At 32.8% G+C, this 26,784-nt stretch overlaps 2 protein-coding genes across 5 annotated transcripts in view; one reads left to right on the top strand and one right to left on the bottom strand.

The window, feature by feature from the left end:
* The first annotated feature begins 7,637 nt into the window (after nucleotides 1–7,637).
* Nucleotides 7,638–12,241, top strand: LOC101253045 (dCK/dGK-like deoxyribonucleoside kinase). Its single transcript, NM_001320055.1, has 5 exons — nucleotides 7,638–8,323; nucleotides 9,287–9,754; nucleotides 10,439–10,816; nucleotides 10,928–10,995; nucleotides 11,902–12,241. Exons 1-5 carry the CDS (start codon nucleotides 7,703–7,705, stop codon nucleotides 12,104–12,106), a joined length of 1,740 nt encoding a protein of 579 aa, NP_001306984.1. The 5' UTR covers nucleotides 7,638–7,702; the 3' UTR covers nucleotides 12,107–12,241.
* Nucleotides 12,242–16,632: 4,391 nt separating this feature from the next.
* Nucleotides 16,633–26,784, bottom strand: part of LOC101256834 (DEAD-box ATP-dependent RNA helicase FANCM) — a 29,945-nt gene continuing 19,793 nt past the window's right edge. For 3 of the 4 annotated variants that reach the window (XM_010314567.4, XM_026028131.2, XM_069291659.1), the window contains exons 19-23: nucleotides 23,721–24,341; nucleotides 23,185–23,616; nucleotides 22,936–22,987; nucleotides 19,643–19,792; nucleotides 16,633–17,451 (exon numbers count right to left, since the gene is read on the bottom strand). In XM_010314567.4, coding sequence (XP_010312869.1) covers nucleotides 16,887–17,451; nucleotides 19,643–19,792; nucleotides 22,936–22,987; nucleotides 23,185–23,616; nucleotides 23,721–24,341 — 1,820 coding nt within the window. In that variant the 3' untranslated portion in view covers nucleotides 16,633–16,886. The remainder of the gene's footprint in view (nucleotides 17,452–19,642; nucleotides 19,793–22,935; nucleotides 22,988–23,184; nucleotides 23,617–23,720; nucleotides 24,342–26,784) is intronic. The other variant, XR_003244248.2, reaches the window with a different exon arrangement.

Below are 26,784 nucleotides of genomic sequence, written 5' to 3'. Positions count from 1 at the left end.
GTCAATAACACAATACCCTACACTAATTAAGTCGATTACCCAACATATTCAAAAATATCCTAACAATGGCAACTATAGGAGGTCGATTCTAACACTTCTACACTATAATAATCCATAAAATCAGAATAATCGAAAAAAAAGTGAAGATTTTAGAACCCTAACCTGTTAGACCTTCAATCTCCAAGAATCTTCACAAATACACATCAACAACGATCAACAATGATCAACAACGAGATTTTCAACAACAACACTATCGTCAACAACAACACTGCGTATTTCGTTTGATTTTAGGGAAAAGTTGAGAAATGAAATGAAAAAGAAGGAGTTCACGAATTTTCTTCAAAAAAAAAAAAGGTCGGGTCGGGTTACCTAGAGAGTGAGCAACACGTGCACTACATAGATGATGGAATGGGTAAAAATGGCCAATTTATAACGATATATAGTTGTATAGTAGGGTGATAGGACACTTCAAGAGTTTAGGTGTCTTTATGCAAATATGGGACAACTTCGATGGTGTCTTTATGTCTTTTCTCTACTATATTATATGAGTAAAGTGAGTTGTTATTGCATTTCTTTAACAAATTGAGTTGGTGTGTGCTGTATAAATGTTTTGTATAAACTGCACCTATTATTGTTGTGTACTTGCATTTGAGTGAAGTTATTTATGAGTTGAGTAAAGTTAAGTTAAGTGTTTTTTTCCGGATCTCTTTCAAGCTTTGTCTTGTTTATTATTCCCCTCGCATACTCGTACATTTAGTATACTGATATCATTTGACATGCATCGTTTTATGATGCAGACAAAGATAACCAGAATCAGCATCCAACACCTCGTTGATCCAATTGAGCACTCAGAGTCAGACTAAAACTCATTTTATGAAACAACCGATTTGGTGTGCTCCCGTTGTTACTTAATTTCTTTTTCCAATTTATATTCGTACATAATATTTCATGATATTTTTTACCCTTCACCTCTATATTATTTAATTCTATTCAAACCTCCTACACTAGAATAATTGAGGATATTTTAGTAAATTTATAAATTAGAATACAACATGATATAGTCAAACCAAACAATAAAAATGTTTTAAATAATAGCAAACAATACAATCTAACCAAACATTGTATCTCATCCATTACAGTATATTACAGTATAATACGATACAATACATTATGAAACAATAAATAACAATGATTCAAACAAAGTGTAATTGTCTGTTTCCTCACTCTACATAAATTATTGTTATAACCCTCAATAAATTAAACTTAAGTCATTGATATTAATACTACACATGTAAAAGTTGATACTCATTCGAGAAATAATTTAAAAAATAAAGATGATAGTTAAATCTCTTTCTATAAATATAATTTTCCTAATGCAAGAATTGATTCATAAATATTGATAAACTAAAAAGAAGAAAAAAAAATATATATACACGTGGTTACCAACAATTAGAAGATGATTAATAAATTCAGAGAAGACAGAGAAAAAAAAGAAGACAAATCCTCTGACCACATACAGTCCGCCATCATAATAACTTTTAAAATTTTGCTTTTTAACACACCCAATAACAGTCCTATAGTCCAGAAAGAATCTATTTACTACTATTTTACTAATTACCCCATGATTTAATTAATCAATTTTTTAAATTCCAGAAAGAATCTATTTTACTAATTGCCCCATAATTTAATATTCAATTTTTTAAAAATAAAAAAATGCGAACATATCATCAAATTTTTTAAAAAAATTCATGTACGCTATCTGCTAACAATTTGGTTTATTTATATAAAAAAAATTGAAAAAAAAGTTTATTCATTTCATTATTCGTTAATTTAAAATAGTTTTGATTTTATAAGTTTATTTGTATATGTAGTCAACTATGATTCAATTACACCATTAATTAAATTAATTTTTAAAGGAGAAATACTCAAATATGTCATCGAAAAGACTTATTATGTCATGCATTAAAACTTTGACACATTTTTATCATTACCTCATATTAGCTTTTTGTTCAAGTCGCCAGCTATGATTTGGTTAGTCATTAATTAAATTGTCTTAAAAACTCGATCAAGTTTGTAAACTTATTTGAATTAAAAATACTCGAGAACTTTTACATATAATCACTTAAAAATAATTAATTACTCTCCATAGATATAGTTTGATAATTGTAATTTGTAGTTACATGTTATGTGGAGGAGAGTGGCGAGCGGGATTGAGAGAGAGAGGGAAAAAAAGAGTGAGAGAAAGATGAATTGCATATGTATATTGGTTAGACAATTGTATATCATACATATGTATTTGTATATATGGCAAGAGAGATTGGGAGATGGAGGAGAGAGGCGAGCGAAACTGGGATAGAGAGGAGAGAGGAGAGAGGCGAGCAAGACTGGGAGAGAGAGGAGAGAGGTGCGCGAGATTGAGAGAGGGAGGAGAGAGGCGAGCGAGAGAGGGCAGGAGTGGGAAAGAGGTGAAATGTATATGTACGTAATTGTATATTATACATATACATTTGTATAAATGGCAAGCGAGATTGGAAGAGAGAGGAGAGAAGCTAGCGAGATTGAGAGCGGGAGGAGAGAGGCGAGCGAGAGAGGGCAGAGAGTGGGAGAGAAGTGAATTGTATAGGTATATAGGTTAAAAAGTTGTATACTATACATATTTATTTGTATATCTTGGTGAACTACACATATACAAACTTTACTAATTATACAAACTCGAAGTGAGTCCATGTAATTAATGTATAATGTGAGTGGTAATTATAACAAACTATAGCTATGATGACTAATTAAATAGTATAACTTTGTTTAGCCACGTAATTTTTCAATTTATAAACTCACTGAAATAAGATTTTGTAGAATAGAGTATTTTCAGTTAACAAATAATGACTTGAATGAGCAATTTGTCAAATAAGAATGACATAAATGAGTTAAACTTTTAATGAATGACAGAATATGAGTTGTTTACAAAGTTCTATATATATATATATATATATATATATATATATATATATATATATATATATATATATATATATATATATATATATATATATATATATATATATATATATTATTTCTAATAACATGAATAATTTTGAGAATTGTTATCTGATTATAAAATCCACATTCTTATTTTTTTTTAGCAGAATTAACTATATGTTTAACCATAATATTGTTTTTAAAAAATATGTTAAATCTTTTCTAACGTTTAAAAAAAGGGAAAAAGTCTTACATATGTCATCAAAAATTAAAAAAGAGAATCATCATATTATCAGTTAAAATTTTTGTTCATTTATACTAGGAAAAATACATCAAATCCCCCTGAACTTGGCAGCAAAACTCACTTTAGTACTTTAACTACACGAGTATTTAAATATCCCCCTTAACAATTCTGAATTGATTAAATATCACCCTAAGAGCTGACATGGCAAAGTAAGTGTAGGCACTCTCCTCAAAGTCATACACATGACATTTTTTTATTAGCTAATATCTAACTAATATTTTTTTAAATATTTTTTACAAGTTAAAGTAAAAGAATGTGAAATTTTTTTTTAGAAGTAAATGAAATTTGTGGGTTCAATTATTTTTAAAAATATTTATTTGTTTTGTTCTCTTTTTATTTAGTTGTCTTCCCCAAATGTCTTCTTCCCCATTGAAGCACTCCTCACACATTTCTTCTTTCATATTAAAATTTTCCCTTCATTTTTATCATTCACCTCACACGTCCTTCATCAATCACAAAAACTCAACACGCAATTCATATTATTGAATGCAAACTTTCTTGAATTTTAAGTAAACTATTTTGAATTCTATAGTTGTGATGTAAAAAAATGTGGGACTATCAACTTTTTTTCACAATCTTCATTTTTCATTCAAGTTGTTAAGAAAAAAATAAATTTCAAAAAATATTATAATAAGAAAATTTGTGAGAGAGAGATGGTTCGAAGAAGAAAAATAAGTACTTGATGAATGTTGAAAAAGAAAACAATCATTGAAAGATGAAAATTCAGAAAAAAAAGAAGTTAGTGAAGGTTGAAAATGGTGAAAATCAAAAAAGAAAGAAAGGGGAGGGGGTGGAAGAGAAAGGGTTGAAGAAGATGTGGTAATTTTGATTTTATAATGTATTTTTAATAAAATGATTAGTGTAATGAGTTTAAGAAAACAAAAAGGTGAATAGCAAAAAAAAATAAAAATTAATGACATGGTACTTACATGGCTGATGTAGTGCTTACATGGTTAAGATGTGGCAGGCGAGAGTGGTATTCTACTCTCAAGGTTGTGTTTAATACAGTTCAAAGATGTTAAGGGTGGTATTTAAACGCGCGTATAGTTAAAGTACTAAAGTGAGTTTTGCTGTCAAGTTCAAGGGGAATTTGATGCACTAAACAGAGTTTATTTGTATATCTTGGTGAATTATACATATACAAACATGATTAATTATACAAACTCGAAGTCAGCCCACATAATTAATGCATAACAGTAGTCGCGAGTGATAATTATAGCAAACTATAGCTATGATGAGTAATTAAATAGTATAAATTTGTTTAGCCGCGTAATTTTCCTATTTATAAACTCACCGAAATAAGATTTTGTAGAATAGATTATTTTCAGTTAACAAATAATGACATGAATAAGCAATTTGTCAAACAAGAATGACATAAATGAGCTATCTTTTAACGAAAGACAGAAAATGAATTTTTTTTAAAGTTCAATATCATTTATATATATTGAGAATTGTTATCTGATTATAATATCCACATTCTTATTATTATTATTTTTTTGTAGAATTAACTATCTACTTAACTTGAGATTGTTTTTAAAAAATATATGTTAAATCTTTTCTAACGTTTAAAAAAAGGGAAAAAGTCTTAGGTATGTCATCAAAAATTAAAAAAGAGAATCATCATATTATCAGTTAAAACTTTTGTTCATTTATACTATTTTGATTTTTTAAATAGGCATATTCATTAGGGGTGTATAAAAACTCAATCCATATATAAGTTAAATAAAAAAGAATGTTATTGATTTCTGTTATTGGCTTATTGGATTAATGATTTTTAATTGTTTTATAATTTTTTTTTATTGGGATATCGATTTTGTATTGGTTTTGAACATTGGATTATTAGGTAAATTGATAACCCACTAACAGTAATTTACTACTTTTACTTGTACATAAGTATCAAATATTAATCTCAAAATCTTATTACTTATGACTTTGTCATTTAACCTTCAATTCATATTTCACCTTGACTTCGATTTCAACAATTTTATTATTCAAATAGTCAAAACCTAAAGCAAGAACATTATTCCTCTTAATTTCTCTTTGTGATATATACATATAGTTCTTTTTATATTTGCTATTATTTTTTATTTTATGAGCATTTGTAAAGAGGAGAAGGGCCTAAAATGCCCATCAACTATTTGAATTGATACAAAATTATCCTTCATCCACCTTTGGCCCCCAATACCCCTGATGTTAACCTGTTGGCTCAATAATACATTATGTCTGATGGATCATACTCATTAGGTGAATGAAGGACATTATTGTACCAAATCATAAAGTTTAAGACCATTTTAAGCACTTTTCCTTTAAAACAATTTGAAATTACTTAATATAGAAGCTCGCACGATTGACTTCGTTTTGAATTTCATAATATATTTTAAATAAAAAGTTAGTCATCTATTCTCTACACCTCCACCCACTCTAGACCCCAGCCCTTCACTTTCTATCTCCTCCATTTTTTTTTCCTATTTGAATTTTGTCCACCATTTTATGTAATTATTATTTTCAATTAATGACAAAGAAGAGAGAAAAAAAGGAGGGAAATAACGATCCATTCGTATAGAAATAATTAATTCAATAAAAGATGACTTAATTACGCAAATATGTAAGGATATTACATTTTTTTTCTTTTATGGGTACCAAAAATTCAAAATAAAAGAATAAAAACAACCATTTCTCTTATCGACACCCTTATCCCACCATAACAATACAAATTAAAAGAAAAGAAACATGTGAGTTTATTTCAAGTTATACTTCCGAATATCCTAATTAAGAATAAGAGATTAAAAAATAAAAGAAAAAAATGAACAAGACATTAGGATAATTAATAGAAGATTTTATTTAATGAAAATAAAAAAAATCAAATGGACAATAAGTCGGGTGAGTATGGATTTCAGCTGGATCTCCATTTATGAGTTGAGTTACGTTAAAATGAATTGAAGGCTTATTTAAATAGATAAATAAGAGTATATTATGAATTTCTTTTTTCAAAATATTATTTTCAAGTGTATCGGGTCAAAATATGAATCACGTGATATATATATATATATATATATATTTGTGAAGGGTTTGAATTGGACCAATCACATTAAGCAATATAATAAATAAATATTTAATTTTACTTTGAGAAACTTATTAAAAATAAGGACAAATATAAGCCAAAGGATTAACATCAAGAGTATTTTTCAGTCAAAAGGTAGACGTCATGGGTAATTTAGGACCAAAAGGTGGATAAATTGTAATTTTGTACCAATTCAAATACTTGAGGAGCATAATATGCCTCCGTTTGTAAAAGTTACATTATTATCTTGTCGCGTCAAATTTATTAGAGAAGTCATATATTTGTTTGATAAATATTTTCTTATTGATTAAATCAAAAATCAAAAACCAAAAATCTATCTGTTAAGGACTAAAACTGATAAACTAATAAAAATATCTTATTGATTTGGTTATTGATATTTAAATTAAAAAAATTGAACCGATATTAAAAAAAAGAATCAAATCAATCGTTGCTGTCACAAAAAAAAATGATTGGTTGCTTGAATGTATGTCAAAGGACTATTTGACTCGTGACGCCTTAGATGAACCTTTAGCAATGATGCACACAATGATGAATCTATAATTTTTGTTCAGGGAATTCGAAAATAAAAGTGTAAACGTATAAATAAGTCTTTAGAAATGGGACCCTTGAATTCTTTTAGGACTAAAACAACATTTTTAGAACTTTTTTAATTTTTTTTAAAAAACTAAAAGAAACTTGAAAACATAATTGAAAATTAAAAAAAAAAAGAAATTGAAACTAGAAAAGATAACAATAAAATGTTATCACAAAAGATTGAACTGCTATTTGAAACTCAATTTCCAAGAGACTTTCCATTATACCATCAATTTTTCTTTGTTATTAAGAAAATTCGATATATATATATAACTATACCATATAATTTTTTTCTAAAAAGATTCGAGTAAACTCTTGGATCCAATGTGGGTCCACCACTGGATGCACACCCCTAATATGCATATTATTATTTGTTGGTGAATGAAATAAATGAATTGCAAAATGCGATAATAGCTTTGAGTTTTTTTTTTTTAAAAAAATTCAATCAATAATATAATCACATTAATTAATCATTATTAATGACGTATAAATAATAATTTTGCAGAAATAGAGTATTATGTTTGAAATAAAACGAAAATCCAGTTGTTTGGCCAAACTCATCACAAAAACCCTTCTTATTCCCGCTGTGTGTTTCTCTCTGTAATATCTGTCTCTATCTTCACTGCTATCTATGTCGACAAAGAGGTAGATAAGAGTATAAGCAAATCCGTATTAGGGTTTAGTTTTACTAGGGTTTATCACTCCCTGTTTTACTCTCTGAAACTTTGAGAGACCATAAGGGTGACTCTGTGAAATGCACCAAAGGTATGCAGAAACTGTTAAGCAGAAACCCATCGTTACCGCCTCCAGTTCTATCCCTTAATCCCCTTCTTTCTTTACCTCTTTCTCATCCCATAGGGTTTTACAAACACCCACTTCCTCCCAGTCCTAGAATGACTTCTGCCGCCTTCCACCGGCTTCACCATCCCACTATCGGTAAACCCTTTTTGGGTTTTCGGAATATGTCTACGGATTCTTCTGGAAAGGCAGTTGTTTCTCGTGGTGGTAATAATTGCCATATTTGTAGATGTTCTCTTGAAAATGCGCCGGTGAGGGCTTGGGTTGTTTTGAAGCAGAGTAGGACTAGTGCTGCCTGGTTTGGCACTCTGGCTTCGGCTTCTGGGTCTGAGAAGGGTGTTCCCGTCACTTCTGCTGAGGAGGTGGAGGACTCCTTAAGTGGGGTTGAGGATAAAGAGGAAAATGTGAGTGCCTCGGAGGAGAAGCCCGGGTTACATAGGAGGCAGAGGGGTAGTGGTGGTGGGGAAGGAGGGGTTATGGCTAGTCCAGATTTGCTAACTATACCGGGTGTTGGGCCAAGGAACTTGAGGAAGTTGGTGCAGAAGGGTTTTATGGGGGTTGATCAACTCAAACAGCTCTACAGAGATAAGGTATAATGATAAGCACCTAAAATATATAGTTTTGAAATGTTAAAAAGTGAAAACTTTGTATTTAGGATTAAGTTTATGGGGTGTAGGCATCCCACTTACGAGAAAGAACAAGAAGTTAACCAGTAAGTAGTTCATCAAACACAAGTAACAAGTTCGTCGGCCTTCCTTCGATGCCTTCTTCTTCATTTCATTATTTGCATTATTTTGTTGCGTTGCTCTGTTCATAGGTCCATGTGCGATTGTTTCTGTAGGGGATTTTGTTTCCATAAAAAGTCAATTTCTGGTGCTTGGTTATTAGGCATTTATTTTTAGGGAAAAATATTTTCCATCAAATGGAAAAACCAGCTCTGATGAAAAAAAAAACACTCCATCTTTCACCTTGTAATGGTTATTATATGCCACTCATTTATACAAAATCAAACATTGGTAAATGATTTTCTCCCGAAAATATTAACTGGAAAACATTTTCCTCCATACCTGAGAAGGCACCCATAATTTTAGAGGGTCTACAGAAAGTAGTATTGAAATGACTTGACCTTGAATAAAGCGGACTAACTACAAAGGATTAATTTAACCAAGCATTGTAGTTGAATAACTGCATGGCATAGAAACCTCCATGGCGAAATGGATGGACGACTCTCTTAGAAGTGTTAAGAGGATGGGCATGAACTATTGAGTTGTATTTTCTTGGACATGACTCTTATCAATTTTTCGATATGTTAGGATTTTCTAGGACTGCATGTTCTTTTGTGAATCCAGTTAATTGTTTAACTTGACCAATTTGGATAGCCAAAATAGTAATTGGTATCTCTGTTTTGCAGTTATTATTGAGTTGAACAGGGTGAAGTACTTAACTTAAAAGAATATGTTTGGGTAATGTTAAGGAAATTGTGCAGCTTATTTGACCTGTAAACTTGATATACTTTGTTATAGTAAAAAGGCAGTATTTTGGCTTCTTTGCAGTTTTTTGGAAAATCCAACGAGAAGATGGTTGAGTTCTTGCAAAGCTCAATTGGAATCATTCACAGAAACCATGCTGAGAGTATCACCACATATATCAGAAAGAGCGTGGATGAAGAGTTGAAGGAGAATAACTCAGATTCCAATGTGAAGTCAACACAAAAGAAACGACTTACTTTCTGTGTTGAGGGAAATATTAGTGTTGGAAAAACAACCTTTCTGCAGAGAATAGCTAATGAGACACTTGAATTGCAAGATCTTGTTGAAATAGTTCCCGAACCTATTGCCAAGTGGCAGGATATTGGGCCAGATCACTTTAACATATTAGATGCATTCTATGCGGAACCACAAAGATATGCTTACACATTTCAAAACTATGTTTTTGTAACAAGGGTTATGCAGGAGAGAGAATCATCTGGTGGTATCAGGCCCCTCAGGTTGATGGAGAGAAGTGTGTTCAGTGACAGGATGGTAAATTTCTCACCTTGTACAAGCTTGTGAAGATGCTCATTGATCGTGTCTTATTTCTTGATCTTTGATTGTGTAGCAGTCCCTTAGCTCCTAAGACAACGCATGTTTATATGTATATATATATATATATATATATATGCTTCAAACAATCCACTGAGAGTTAATATTTGTTCTATACACAACCAGTGTTATCAAAGGCGAAAAGTGCAAAAAAGCTCTAAGGTCCATGGGGGCTTTAAGCGCAAAGCACAAATAAAGTGTGTCTTAATGGAAAAAAAAGCGCAAAGGGAGAAAATAATACAAATATATATGTTTAGTCGAAGACTAATAACTATAAACATGAATGACAAATATGTGACCAAAGAAGTTGAAAAAAATTATGATCAAGTGAAATCAAATATTTAGTGTCACTTCGTCATATAATGCTCATTGGTAAGGAAAAGTTTGCCTTAGAACCTTGATGACGACACTGAAGCGCCCATAAAGCGAGGCGAAGCGCTCAACACGTTTTGAGCCTCGCTTCAGGGCTTAAGCACACCTTTGATAACACTATACACAACATACTATACCTAGCGGACCTTAACTAGTTTGAGATTGAGTTGTTGTTGTTGTATGCAATGTAGTATATCTGGTTTGTAATACTGTGACAAGGCTTCTATATGATGCATAATGTTTTTCATAAAGGTCTTTGTGAGAGCTGTTCATGAAGCAAACTGGATGAATGAGATGGAGATCAGCATTTATGACTCATGGTTTGACCCGGTTGTTTCAACTTTGCCTGGACTCATTCCCGATGGTTTTATTTATCTTAGAGCAAGCCCTGACACATGTCACAAGAGAATGATGTTGCGTAAGAGAACAGAAGAAGGCGGAGTTTCCTTGGAATATCTGCGAGGGTTGCATGAGAAGCATGAAAGCTGGCTTTTCCCATTTGAAAGTGGAAATCATGGGGTATTGTCTGTCAGCGAGCTACCCCTTAACTTTGACAAATCTGTACCCCCAGAAATAAGGGATCGTGTTTTTTATCTGGAAGGCAATCACATGCACCCGAGTATTCAAAAGGTATGTTCTATGAATGTAACTTCAGCTTGTGGACACTTTTCCCCTGATAAAGCAGTTCCTGGATATTCGTGCTACAGACAACAATGTGTCTAACTATCTATTATAATGCAGGTTCCTGCGTTGGTTCTCGACTGCGAGCCTAACATTGACTTTAACAGAGATATTGAAGCAAAGAGGCAGTATGTCAACTTTTCCTTATTTACTAGTATTATTGTCTTATATCTATTTTCTCTTTCACTTAATATACCCACTGGAGGATATCATCTTCTTGTTACAAATCTTTAAATATAAGGATTGAGTGCTGGTTCCAGTAAATGTCGGAACAGTTGATCATCTAATAAGCCATATAGGTCTAGTAGATATTTCTGAAGTATGGATGATAGGTATATCAATTAATTGACAGCTCCGGTAATTTGTAGGGTTACTGCTAACATGGAACTTGACATGGACTAAAATAGGCATGATAGGCTTGAGGAAGTGAGGAATGGAGATCTGACAGTGCAAGAGAGCTGGTTTTTCTTTCCCTGAGATGCAGGCTTAAGAGATCCTTTCTTCCTTTGGGGTTGGGGCTAGAGAACCTTGATTGATTAAAATCATGTTACAGTCTTACACACACAATAGGATCTTGCAGCTGTTAACACTTGATCACTAAAATGAGGATAAAGAAAAAGTATCTCCCATTTTCTAATACTTGCCCCCCAAAAAAGGATCTATATCCTCAAAATGAGTTGTCCTTCATAATATTTGGGATTTATTATTCTACATTTTAACATCATAACAGGTAATCGTTGTTTTCCGATGTCTTTAGTCCATAATGATCAAAGTGGATTGTAGACAACTGAATTTCTTTTATATGCAATCCTTCCCTGAAGTACTTGTTAAACGTGAATTGTAGAGTCATTTTTTGAAGCTCATAAAATCCTTTTACTAGCTGACTTTAACATTTATCTTTAGTAAGTTTGTTGTGTATCAGGAATGTCCTCTGATTTGTGCTTTGTTTCTGTACAATTGTTTACCCCCTCATTGCCTGGTTCTTGAACTTCATGGTGGTTATGTTTTATTTGGTTGTCTCTTCTTATTTGAAGGTATGCTCGTCAAGTTGCTGATTTTTTCGAGTTTGTAAAAAAGAAGCAAGAAGTCATGCCAGGAGCTGGAGAAGAACAGCCTAAGGGCAATCAAGCACCGGTGATGCTGCCTCAAAATGGAGGTTTGTGGGTACCTGGTGGCAAATTCTCAGAATCAACACTGAACTTGGATTTCAGACGAAATATGTCATTCATGTCTCACTAGTGCATGTTGCTCATCGTTGCCATATCCATAACTTTTTGGAAGCAATTTTTTTTTATTTCTCCATGTAAAAATGTGTTTTGGACTACTCTAAGCTTTTTAACCTGCAGTGGTGTAGGAGTAGGTTGTATGTGGATGTTGGTAGGATGTTGATTAGTGAAAGCTTGTTTTCATTTGATGGCTGTGGCCAGTGTTCTTTGTGATTTGAATTCATATTTAGACTAGCAGCATATTACCCCATTGCATGTCTCTTATATGTAGCAACGTAAATATGGATTTGAAATTTATTTGTTTATTCAAGTGGATCCACTTGCAGGTAATATACTGTATGTAAGACTGACGGGCTTCGAATGAGGCCCTTCATCTTTGGGCAATGGGGTGTACTGGATGTATGCTACTAGTCTCGATAATGTTTTCATTCAAAACCAACTTGAATTCATTAGCTAAGATTCAAAAATGTTGTTCAATGACTTTTTAATTGAAATGTTTGATCGGTTATTTTTATTATGTGTTATTCGTCCACCTAAACTAGATTGATTTCACCCAGGATATACATGTATATAAAATAAATGAATTTTTATTAAACGTAAGTACATTATTTGAATACAAACTATGAAATTTCATCAAATTCGAAACTTAACCCTGAAAACTCACTCATTTTTGAAATAATCTTCTAAATTTACGTGATACAAAATAAAAGACAGAAAGTAATTAATCATATTCTAGAGATGCTTTGTACCAAATGTTTGGATTCTTATTTTTTTTACAAGGAAGGTGTTTAAAACGATTATGGATAAAAGAACAAAAGAAAATAAATCAAAACAAGAGATGAAAAAAAGGGAAAAAGTTACTCAAAATAGATTCAATAGTAAACCTATTTATCCAAATTGGGTCGAACCCCTACTATTTATCCTGGATCCATGTTTACCCCCACTTTTTCTTTTCTTATTTCGCGACTAATGTCAGCATGACATCAACATCATTATTGTGAATTAATCCGTTGTGATGCTCCGTCGATTTATTAATATCATATAGGACTAAGCTCAATCTTCCCTGATGATTCGTCGGTGCGTTGATATCCTATCAATATCATATAGGATTATGCTCTTTTCTAAAGAAATAAATAAAAGCAATTAAGAGAAAATTATTAAAGTCACAATCTTATTTATTAAACTCTAAATTAGTAAAAAATATATTTATATTTTTTTCTCTTTTTGATTTTTTTTAAAAATAGTATCTAAATTATGATCCTTTCTAAAATCGTTTTAAGATTAAAATATTGAGGAACTGAAATAATATTTACTAATACCACTACAGTATGTAGATATACCATGATTGTAGTATAAATGATTGAGTAATCACATCGAAGACTAGAACAAATCTTAACAAAAACAATGTACAGATATCACCAAATATATTATACTTCGATGATATAAAAAAAAGAAAAAGAAACAACTATTCAATGAAGACACTACTCAATAATTTTTTCATACCATTAAAATTAGTATAACTTACATAAATCCCATAGTGTAAGATTTTAATTACCTTCTATTTCTATTATTTTTTTAATTAAATAAATCCCATGTTTTTAGGTATTTTTGATACATAATTAAGGATCCGGATTATTGTTGATACATTATGTGTCAATCTGTTGCATTTATTAAGGAAAAAAAATTGAAAAATCAAATTACGATATTATCCATCTGTTACACTAATTAGGGGGGGGGGGGAATTGAAAATAATTTAAGTCCCATAAATTGGGTTATTTTCTTTCATATTGTCAAGAATTCAATCATATAGTGTAACTATCCAAAAAATTAAAAAATTAAATTTCTTCTTGTACATCGTTTTCTCTGTTTCATAAAAACTTTTGTCAAGATTTTGGATAAGCAAGGTGAGTTATGAAGGATACAAAAGTGATCAAATTATTTTTGGACAAACGATTTGTTTTGTGAATCTTCAAGTTCATCGAATATCCTTTCGATTTTGATACAAGATTGCCGAAAATTTTGAGATTCAAAATTCATCTACAGTTCATTCAAGATCCTTTCAAATTTTTATTCATAATATCAAAAAAATTGAGGAGACACATTAAATGAAGATCCTTTCAAAATTAAGAGAAAATAAGTTGTAAAGATATTTAATTAGAATGTTTGTCCATAGTTGAGGGAATTTGCAAAAAGAACGTCCATGTCTTTGAAAGTTAAGGCACGAAAAATCTCTATTTAGTTACTTTGTTTCCTGTTAAGAAATTTTGAAAAGAACCTATGTAGCCAAAAACTCTTACTTTTGCTGTAGACTTTGTTTTCTCAGTTTGTAGTCATTAGAAACAGTTATTTCTTGACCATCTTTCTGTTGATTCTTTATTCTTATATTTCACTTTCTTTGTACTGATTCAAATAAGTGTCGTATTTTTAATAGATACATTTAATAAGAAAGTGTTGTTCATAAGATTTTAGATTTGAGATCGATACATTATTTTTTGGTAATTGTTATGTATCATATACATTTAGTATAAATTCAAATTTATATATCAAAGCTAAAAAATTAGTACATGATACATTATTATTTTTGTATTTTATTTTGTTTGAGAAATTCTATAATAAAATTTTTTTAAAAAACATTATACATGAATTTGTATCAAATTAGCTTCCCTTTTTGTGTGTGATACATAACACAAATTTTATGTATCAAGTACATTTATATTGAACATGATAAACACTAATTGAAGATTCAACATTATTAGCGTTATGTATCTACCTTAAATATGAACATGATACATTGCATACAACAAAGATTATTGTAGCACTGTATCAAATCAATGATAACTAACAAAGACTAATTTAAGACTCTAAATAAATGAGATACATTAAAAATACGTATCTTTGACAGTGATGGCGTGCAATGACAGATTCCATATTTTATTTTTTTTGGACGTTTTTTAACTGTAGATACATTAAAAGAAAATAAATATTTTTCAAGAAAAAATTTCAACGACGATATGATTAACTAAAATTACAAAGGTTCAATAAGATTTCAATGGGGTCAGCGGGAGGAGATAATTTTGTTTTTATTTTTTAAGATGAAAAGCTAAAAAATAATAATAAAAGAAATCGGAGATTGAGAGATGGAAAGAAATCTACCTATTGAATAATTTGAAATTATTAATTGGAAATAAAAAGATTTAAAATTCAAAAATGTATTGATTGATGTAATTATTGAGAGATTTGTGGCGTGAAAAAAGGCAAGAAAATCATGGGTATGAGATTTCAAGTTAATGTATCAGGAAAAGGAGATACTGAAAGAAAAAGAAGGGATTTTTGATATTTTTTGAAATAATAGGGAAAATAAGAAAATATGATTACAAATGATGTGTAATTAAGAAATTTTTCCTTAAAATTATCCATATAATGTAATATACTATGATGGTATCATAAATACAAAATGAATGCTAATAAGAGCATGACGTCAACGCTAATGAAACTAGATATACAACATTTTTTTTTTTAAAAAAAGAGAGAGAGCAGAGCATTCACCCATAGCCAGACTATTAAAAGGAAGGAGTTGGGAGGTGATGATTCTTTTATATAATAAAAATAAAGTTTAACGACGTGAGATTTAATTTTAGGAACAACAATTTTAACCTCTAAATTTCATTTTGACGGTGGAAAGTCTAAAATCTGTATGGACAATATTGGAGGGGATTTGTGTCCTCGAAATCTATGATATTAGTATTACACGCCTTAAAACACAATTGAACGAGTGTTAGTTATACAAGTATAAAAAATATATCAAACAAGTTATTACTAATACATAAAATTAATGCATGCATTATTTTTATTTATACGCTACCAAAAAAATATACTCATTAAAGGGTGTGTTTGGCATGAAGAATATAATTTTTAATAATATTTTTTAATTTTTTCATGTTTATCTACTTAAATATTTTGAAATATATTTTTCAAATAAACTTATTTTCCTCTCATTTAAAAAATAAAACAAATTTCATACATAAAGCAAGGAACAAAAAAGTTCAAAGCTTTCTTTAAATCAGAAAAATATTTTTCAAAAATCTTCACTGACACCACCTAAAACAGATGCAGACCTGGTATCCAACGTTAAACCCCCACCCAATCTTGACCCATCTCAGATAGTTGTTTTGACCTCTCGACCTTGACTCAAAACCATTTATTTTTCAAAAATAAATAAAATATGTTTTAAGAAAAACATAAAAATGTAAAAAAAAAAAAAAAAAACAAGAAAAATAAAATCTTGTAGTATGGAAATTAATGGAAGTACTTATTTATTACATAATAAGAAACAATCTATAATATAGATATACATTGGGTTTTACTAAAAAGAAAATAGTTTTTATCAAATATGAGTTTAATCGAATATTTTATCCATTTTCTCCTAACTCATTTTCTATCAACTCATATCCAATTCCGTTGTTACCCCAATATACAAATCCTTTAAACATTAAGGTACTCGTAACAAGAGAAACATACCATCTTGAGAAAACACAGCTATTAACAAAAGCCTCAAAACTTTACTTGGACCAAGGGAACACTAATTGTGAGATTATATACATTTTGGAAACAATCAAAATATTTCCACACTCCTAGCAAATACAGTCAGTTTCATCAAGATAGACTTTCCTATAACCTATTAAATGATAAATACAACTATTCTATTCTGCACAGATAATAACTTAATATGTTTTTCCTTTACATAAATGATCATGAACGCTGTCATACAAAAATTGACGGTTAAGACAGCAACACTAAATTCCCAGATCAAATGAAGGAGCGTCTGTGCCATTAGAAATTTGAGTAGTAGGTATTGAGGTCACTGTATTTTGAACCAAGGACTGTGATTTGTTTCTAAGCATTCTAGTAGCCTCTTCTTCCACTGCATCAAAATCGATACTTTGAAAAAACAGGTCATCATTAAATGGATCACCAACTACATTCTCAGCTGCTTCTTCCAAAAGATGCAAGTTTTTACCAGCAGCTGTAGAATGTCGGGAGAATTCGTTTTCTAAATTTATAACTGGCAGGGAAGTTGCTTGATAATAGCTCAACTTTCTTTTCCGACTCGCTAGATTGCCATTGTTTTGTCTTGAAGAGCAAGTGGTTGAGCATCGCATAGCTTCTGGTGAGATTTTACTAATACTTTCCTGAAAGCTTGAGGAATTTCTCGTTACAGACTTTGGGTCCATTTGAGTTGTGTGATGATCTGCTGTTCCAGATGAGCTCCTTTCATCTGCTCTGCTAGTTGGAACCTCAGAATCAGGAGTACAATCAGTTGAAAGGTTTAGAATTGGTGACTGAGTGAGCAATGAACGCCTGTGATTAAAGATTGGCTTAGGTCCAAAAAAAACAAGGCAATTAAGCCGTGATCATCAGTTGATATATGACTTGACCCCCCCCCCCCCCCCCCCCACTCCATTCCTGAAACAATTCACAATAAAATTCAAGAAGGTGCTGCAAAATTATATATTCTTGAGACAGACTTCTTTAAGCAAAGTTAGATATCAAGTTGTATCTGTGTGAACAGAGACTTCATGTTTTATTTTTTATATTAAAAAGACATAGCCTAGTGTTTCATAAGCATAAGAAATTTTTGTAATTTTTGGCCAGGTTCTGCTAATCAGACACTAATCAATAACCTTTTGGTCAAGATTTTCATAAAAGAGGCTACCAGCTGTTTCTCACATTTACAAGGGTTTTCAGCTTGGTAAAGTCCCAGAAAACAAGATAGACCACAAATGTTGCATCTTTTTAGCACTACATCAACAAGCATTCTAAAGTTCCCGAACATAGTAATTTAATAGGCTTCATGGTGATTCGAAAAAAAAAAGAGTACTGAACTAAAGCACATCTAACAAAAATAGAATTAACTAGAGATAATTGAATGAAGCACCTAATGATAAAAGATTCCTCACTTTTCTCTAACTTATTTGTTTTCCCTTCTTTGGGTTGGAAGGGGATTTTACGATGCCACTACAGCCACTACATCTGGGTGAAACCAGATAAACCAAAGTGCATCACCAGCTAAGAAATTATAAATTTCAGCCAAGAAGTTTGTAGCCGCATTGCTTCACACTTCACTACTGAAGTGGTGTCTCATTGAAAGCACCCGTAGATGATACATTTTGAAGCACAAAGGGATCAGTAATTATAGCCTCTTCTTAATTCTGAAGCAAGAACGGCAACTTATTAATAACTTGATACTAATTAATTGTGTTCAAATCCAGAGCAGGCACGCCAGCCCCTTGCACGTAGAAGCTGAATACGTTCAATAAACTGACCTGATTGTAGAGCCGTCAAAATGGGCTGGCCCGCGAGGCCGGCCCAACCCAACCCTTGAAATAAGTGGGGTTGGGCTTAAAATTTTTGGCCCATTTATAAACGAGGCTTTTTAGCCCGCCCTATTTGGCACGTTAGCCTCGTAGGCCCAACCCGCAAGCCTCTGAGGCCAGCCCGTGGGCTATTAATTTTTAAAATATTTTTATATATATTTTTAATAGTGTTTTATTTGTAAAAATTTTATGAATAAATATTTTGAAAAATAAAAATCAAGTATTTTGCAATATCATCTTGCATGGTGAATTGTAAATGAAGATAAACTTCTTAAGGAAATAATATCACATGTTGATTCAAATGTGATCGATGGTGAAAGTAGAAGCGGAGTTGTAAAACACTAATTAATGAGTCATGTAATATTTAGAAATTTAGATTTGTTAAGTATTTAGACTGCCTTGTGTTACTGGAGATCTTTTAAACCAACTAGTTTTTTTGTGGGAGAAATGATGGAATGATCAACATTTATCCACTAAATCTTACGTTGGTGAATGTATTTTTGTAAGTATTCACTGAAGTATGTGATTGATAAATGAACTTTTGTATGAATTGATGTCGTGTATATAGACGTCAACATTCGACACTCTTTCTAAGAGAGTAATATTGTTCATTTTTTGGTTAAAGGGTCAATCCGTCCCAACCTGTACCCCGCTTAGGGCTGGGTTGGGCCGCTATTTTGTTGAACCTTTATTTAAAGGGTCAGCCCGCCCCAACCCATTTAACTCTCTAACCCGTTAGGGTTGTGCTAGTTTGGGTTGGACCAGCTCATTTTGACACCTCTACCTGATTGTTCAATTTTGATTTACTTCTGGTAAGCTATTTAGAGATTCAGTCATATGTGACGCCTAGTCTCACTATGCATTCGTCCCAAATATTCTTAGATTTTCCCCTTTGTTTAGACCTAATGATCAGTTACCACCTTTTCAATTCAAAATAGGCTATGTTGCTCGGACTCTTCAAAACCGTCAACAGGTGTGTGTTAGATTCTCTAAAAGTATTGTATTCTAGGGGAATCCGACCCAGGTGTGGTATTTGAAATAGGACAGTTTTTCCCTCCCAAAATTCAAGTGTGGATATTTAACCTCTAAATCTTCAAAAGAATCAATACTAAAAATTGCCTAGAAAGGAAGAACTTTTAAACCATAAGAGAAAATGAAGAGAACTTAATAAAAACCTGTAAATTGCTATCATGTCAACTTCACCAGCCTCGGCTTGACTATCTGTTGCTGTAGGATTTATCCTGTCATCTATAAAACTATCATCAAATGAACCGAAATCCAGCTTATCCTCCTCGTCATCAGATACTAAAACTTCTGAAGACACCCTGTGTAAGAACCAGTACTTTAGAAACATATCAAAAGATAGTGGCTAACCCATGATTTTGAACAAGCAGGGTCAAATGAACACAAAAACTTGAATATAATAGTTGGACAGTAGGGATTATTGTATATATATATTCCCCTAATACCTTTAAAAAATGTTGTTTTGAGATTGTATTCCATTTAAAAATAAATAAATAGTTAGACAAAATAACATCATTTTCTACTATACCATTACACATCTTCTTGTGTTTGTGTACACCAAGCAAGTCACGGAAAAACAAAATAAGTGACAAGAAAGAAACAAATATATCATGTTTTAACTATTTATAAGACAACAAATTTTCCCCTAGTGCAAAATGTTGCATTCCTCAGCATTAAGGACATGATGAAAATATCTACTATCTGTTCAACTTCATCTATACATACTCTTTATACCAAAAAAGAAAGGATATAATACAAATCCATTTTACTTTGAGTGGAATTAAACCTATCCTGAAAACATCTCCCATTCCTCTCTCTCCATATTTTCCACCATATGCAAGCTGGAATTACTTTCCACCATTTCTTTTGGCTTTTACTTCCACCTCTCCTAATATCCAACAACTAAGAAGATTAACAGTATGTTCTGACATCAACCAATTTGTTTCTGTGAAGCTATTTACTATAGAAAAACAAGTGGCTATTAGTCTCTTCTGCCTCGTTACATAAGAAACATCTAGAGAATATTTGGATCCCCTTATTTTCAGCTTTTGTGTGAGACATGCCTTCCTAGCCACCAACTAGGAAGAACATTTAACCTTAGTTGGTGCTCAACTTATCCAGATTTGTTTACCTGGTCCTTCTCCCCCTCCTAGATGCTTCCTCACCCCTATTTTGTGATCTGTTCACAGATAATTTCTCATCAGTAGCATGCTTCTAATTGATTGTGTCTGGAGTTGAAGAAGCTCCTTTGAAGCTGCTTACTTCAAGTAAAAAATGAGTCAATTCTTCCCAATCTTTCACATATCCCCTAACATGAATTTCTCATCTATAAATGAACCAGCTTTCATCCACTGTAGCCTCAGGATTAGTGCAGAAAGAGAATAGGTCAGGATAGGAGTTCACCAAAGCCACCTGGCCATTTCTATTCGTCTTTCCAGAAAAGAATTTTGTGATCAGTGTCCACCTTCATGATAACATTCTCAAAGACCCCTGATTGACCTCCAAACTAAAAATCCAGAGGTATTAGGGACAGAATTAGTGACCCATGGCCTGCTTAGGCCATATTTACTATGTATGACCTCCTTTACAGTGTTTCATCTTTAAAGTATATATCCATAACTATTTCATTATCAAGCACTCATTCTAAAACCTCAAATTTTCAATACCAAGACCACCTGAATTCTCTGAGCTGAGCAGTTGACCGCTTCACTAAATGCATACCCTTTCCTTCCTTGTTTCCAAACAACAAGAAGTCCCTTCTGAATTTGGCTAGCTTCCTGATTACTTTGGAGGGGATTGGAAATAATCACATAACATAGGTTGGTAATGAAATTAACACTGCATTCATCAAAATGAGTCTGCTCCTAGTGACAAATATTGGGATTTCCAAACAGATACCTTTTTCGTTGTTTCTTCAATTATCCCATCCCATATCTTCAGGTTTGTTTATTTCCTTAAGGCATGCCCAAATAAACAGTAGGCAGTTGCTCTATGCTACACCTCAACATATTAGTAAAACCCCGCATCTGTGCCACTTCCTTAATAGGAAATAATTTCTTTTCCTCCGAATCACACTCAAACCAGAACTGCCTCAATAGTCAATAGTATCACTTTGATGTAGCTAATTTGTTTTGTTTTAGCCTCATAGAAGACCACGTATCATCTGTATAAAACAGTTGACATATTTGCTAATTCTCACTTGTCCTGTTGTTGAGTTTGAAACCCTTCAACCACCCATTATTGATAGCAATCCTCATCATACTAATAAGTTCTTCCATAACTAATATGAATAGAAAAAGTGAAAGAGGATCACCTTGCCTGAGAACTCTTTCAGCAGAAAAAAACCCAAAGGTTTTCGCTAATCAAAATAGAGAACCTGACTGTTCGGCATAACCGGTAAAATTGTTGTCATGTGACCAGGAACCTGACAGTTCGGCATAACCGGTAAGTTGTTGTCATGTGACCAGGAGGTCACGGGTTCGAGCCGTGGAAATAACCACCAGCGAAATTGCAGGGTAAGGCTGCATACATAGGCCCTTCCCCGGACCCCGCACATAGCGGGAGCTTAGTGCACCAGGCTTCCCTTTTTATCTGTTGCTAGAAACTCACTTTTTCCCCTTCAGACACCTGAGGAACTTTTACATTTCCCTCTTCTGTAGTGGACAGCGTCGGACAGGAAAAACACAAAACTGAAAGGAGCTGTTAAAGAATGACAAAAGTCCTACATCGGTGATTAATGAGATGGGTGGACTCATTACAAGACTTGGACAATCATCCTCCCTTTGAGCTAGCTTTTGGGGTGTAAGTTAGACCTAAGACTTAATTTCACATGGTATCATAGCAGGGCTCGTCTCACCCGATGTTGGGACCCCCAAAATCAAAATTGCCCACACACCAAATGCTAAGCACTGGGCGTGAGGTGGGGTGTTAAAGAATCACATCGGTGGTTAATGAGATGATGGACTCATTATAAAGCTTGAGCAATCCTCCTCCCTTTGAGCTAGCTTTTGAGGTGTGAGTTAGGCCTAAGACCTAATTTCACAGAAGCATTATGAGACGGGAAGGAATCAGACATGAATGAAAGGAATGCCTTGTTAGAGCCACAATAAACAACGAAGAGAAGCAAAGAGCTCGAGATTACAATCTAGACTTAAGTTATTCACACACACCCGATTACAAAAGAATAAAACGGCCAGATACTCAATTCTCATGAAGAATGAAGTACGAAAAACAAGAAGTCAATAACTTCCAATATTCCTCAGTGAAATCAAACGAACAAAATAGAACGTATACTAGTAAATTTTAGCATCACTAGGTACTACAAGCACCAATGTCAGCATATTGACTATGCAATCCATCTATATGTGCTTATTTCAAGTGAGCTAAGTAGCACCAACTATAATAGGAAGCATGAAATTTTCCAGTTCTCTAAGAATGAACTTACTCAGCTTCCTCCTCAATGAAGTCTCTCACAATGTTTTGCTGTCGTTTCTCACCTGATGGCAATAACAGATGCATCAATATCCATTTTTTCATCAAGATGAGCTTACTTCCCAAATGACATAGAACACGAAATCCTTTAGAAGGTTGTGAAAAGTGAATTGTCAATTAAAACCCTCTAACGTTGAAAGGCAAGAAGGATTAGCAGCAAGTATACTGTTTCTTTCGATAAAAAGGAAAACCCTCAAGTTACCTATAGCTCTTCGATGCTTGAAACCAGTATGACTAGGAGTGCCACAAAGAGCTGCCCCTCTTCTGGAAGTACTAGTATTTAGCTCGTCTGGTGGCTTTCTTCTAGGAAGATCACCGTGTTTGAGCAATCTTCTAAACTTCCATATTTTCCCAATGCTATCTGATTTATCTGTAGAGCGCAGTTGCCAGTCTTCGCTGCAGCTTTTGCCTGAATTTTTTTCCATAGGAGTTTGTTTATCTTCAACAATTAGACTAGTGTACTTGCAACTTCTGGGTTCAGTATTGTCAATGTTTTGTATAGGAGTTGACATTTCATTATATTTTCCACAGGTACTACTGCCACCCACTGTCTTTTCATTCTGTTCCGAAGATATTTTTGGTGTTGAAAATAGGTCTTTAACCATGGTCTCTACACTTTTATCCTTAAACACTCCTGCAAAAGAAAAAGTAAAACTTTTAAGGTAACAAAAGATAGGGCTGCAAAAAAATAAGGGCATAATTCCCTTAAAAGACTTGGGTTAAGGAAAAGAAACAGACTATCAGTTGTAGGAGATTCAGGGACAAAGCCGCTATTGATGAAGTTGGTCAGACGTGGACTAAGCTCCATATCTTCAATAGTTTCATCTGGCTCATCAGCTCCTATTGTTGTCCCCCGAATTTGGACTTCCAGACTCTCACCTATGCTCTTACCTTCTGGTTTAACCTTGTGATCTGAACTTCCAAAACTCCTCTCAGAGATATCAGATATCTTCTGTTGCTTTGCATTAGACACACAAATTCTTGATGATTCCAGATTATTTTTTTCTGTAGTAACTGTCCGAGTAGAATAAACACCTTTGACTCCATCAGTCTTATCGTCCAGATCATTCACTGAAACCATCCCATGAAGAGGCTCTTTTTCTGGCAGGTTGAAGTTTTCAAATAATCTGGTGCTTGTAAATTTAGAAACCAAAGTTTCTTTAAGAGATAGTTGGGCAAGAGATGAGACTATAACCCTCCCCTGATCATCAACACTTACAAAATCTGAATTGAATAGGAAACCATGTGCATGAGCATTTTCCCCTGGAAATATGTCAAGAAGAAGCGTCTTTCTATTACTTGGGACTGGAATGGAGTGGCTGTTTTTTTCTCTTTTACAATCATCTTCATTAGAACAGCCTGTATGAATTTGAAATACTTTAGATACGAGCACACACATACATCCAAATTCTTTTTTTTCTGAACTATTCTTGTTTCTCTTCTATTTTCTATTGCTTGATGTAGAAGACATAAGAAACAAACAATGCTCTTAAATTTGGCAAAATCAGGATTAAGGGGACATTAGCATAAATTTCAATGTTATTTGGCCCTCTTGCCTCTATTTCACCTAGAAAATAAAACATGACCCTGTTCGTGAAAACATAACAATGGTAGCTTCAGCTGTTTGGATAAGGCTTAACATTCAGATATGGACAACGAAGCACAGCCAGCTATTTTATGTGTTAAAGATGATTATTGCACCAGAACCAGATTCTTAAATAATTAGGAAGAAAATAAGAGCTAGTCTATCATACGATAATAGCAACATTTCATGTTTTAAAAATCATTACAGCACAAGAATCAGATCCTAAAATAATCAACGAACAAAATAAGAGCTAATCTAGGATTGAAGAGAATACTTTTCTTATAACTAGATTGAAGAGGATACTCATAACCACCTTTGCACATGTTACAAAAGGCACATACTACATAGGCACTTTTTCATAACATACATAGTTTACTATAAGGAGAGATATTTAAAGATTTTTTTAAATTTGTTTTCTTTGATAGATTCACGTGCACATGTATAAATAGCTTTTATTCTTGGAACAAAACAATGAGGAATTCTTCCATCCAATTTCTTGGTTTACTTAATGTTGGGCTCCCATATTATGTTTGTGAGAAATATAGGATTATTGAATTGTGTATCTACATTATTACATAGAGACCCTATTTATAAACACTACTATACATTTTTTACCAAAGTAAGATACTACATATTGTTCTTATTCCAATTCTAAGTAGGATTGTATATTCTTAATCTAACACTCCCCTCAAACTGGTGCATACAAATCATATGCGCCTACCTTGTTACAAATGTAATTTATATGCAGACAAGTGAGGGACTTGGTAAAGACATTTGCGAGCTCATCACTTAACTTCACAAATTTTGTAATAATGAGTATTTTTCTCTGACAAAGTGACAAGCAATCTAAATATGCTTAGTGATTTCATGGAACACTGGATCTGACGCAATATGAAGGGTCGCTTGATTATCACACACAAGTTCCAAGTTCCATCTGACTGATTTCGCCAAATTTAAGCTCTCAACAATTGTTTGATCCTAACTTGCTCATAAGTTCCTACAACCATTGCTCAATATTCTACTTCTGCACTAGATCGACCAACCACACTTTATTTCATACTCTTCCACACCAAATTACCTCTTACTAAAACACAATATCCAGATGTAAAACGTCAATCATAGGGTGATCCTGCCCAATCAAAATTTGTATATCCAATGATATGCTCATGGTCTTGATCTTCAAAAAGTAGTCTTTTGCTAGGAGCTGATTATATGTATCGCAATATACAAACAACTACATCCCAAAGACGATCACAAGGGGCAATTATAAACTGACTTACAACACTCACATAAAAAGAGGAAAAGAGATGGTAGGTCTAGTCATTATGAGATAATCCAACTTTCCAACTAATCGTTTATACCTTCCAAGATTAATGAATGGTTACCCGTGTTCGGAAAGGAGTTTAACATTTTTTGGATCCATATGAGTGTCAATGGATCTTACATCCCATCATTCTTGTCTCCTCAAGAATGTTTTAAGCATACTTGCATTGAGAAATAGCAAAACCTGGTCCAGCAACCTTAATACCTAAAATATGCTTAAAAAGATGTTGCTTCAAATTAGTGATACCATCTCGATCATTGCTAGTGATAACAATATCATCAACGTAAACAACCAAATAAATATAGAGATTAGGTGCAGAATGTTGATAAAACACAGAGTGATCAATTCCACTTTAACTCATGCCAAACTCTTGAATTACTATGTTAAATTTTCCATCCATGCTCGCGGAGGTTGTTTCAAATCATAGAGTGGCTTACGCAATAGACATACAAGGCTACTAGACTCTCTTTGAGCTACAAAATTGGGTGGTTACTCCATATAAACTTCTTTCACAAGATTACCATGAAGAAAAACATTCCTAATGTCCAACTGATGAAGAGGCCAATGACGAACGACAACCAAATATAGAAAAAGACAGACAAATGCTATTTTAGTCATAGCAGCGAAAGTATCACTATAATCAAGCCCAAATATCTGAGTATACCCTTTGGGTAAGCCTTAAGCCTATCAACCTGATTTTTTAGACCAATTTTACGTCATAAATCCAACAGCAACTGACAATTGATTTACCTACAACAAGGGAGACAAGCTCCCAAGTACCACTCATGTAAAACAAACATCTCATTTATCATAGCATGCTTCCATCCAAAATGAGAAAGTGCTTCACATGTAGTCCTAGCAATGGATAATAGAGGGCAAAGATGGTACAAAGG

Source organism: Solanum lycopersicum, chromosome 11 (genome assembly GCF_036512215.1).
Source record: "Solanum lycopersicum chromosome 11, SLM_r2.1".
NCBI classification, from domain to species: Eukaryota; Viridiplantae; Streptophyta; class Magnoliopsida; order Solanales; family Solanaceae; genus Solanum; species Solanum lycopersicum.
This window is presented reverse-complemented; position numbering and strand designations above follow the sequence as displayed.

What these genes read in the sequence shown, in the direction of transcription:
- LOC101253045 (NM_001320055.1), top strand. Translation starts at nt 7,703, where the DNA reads ATGCAGAAACTGTTAAGCAGAAACCCATCGTTACCGCCTCCAGTTCTA. An exon ending in TGCACCCGAGTATTCAAAAG is followed by an intron (nt 10,817 to 10,927) that starts GTATGTTCTATG and finishes ATTATAATGCAG; the next exon opens with GTTCCTGCGTTGGTTCTCGA. An exon ending in GATATTGAAGCAAAGAGGCA is followed by an intron (nt 10,996 to 11,901) that starts GTATGTCAACTT and finishes TCTTATTTGAAG; the next exon opens with GTATGCTCGTCAAGTTGCTG.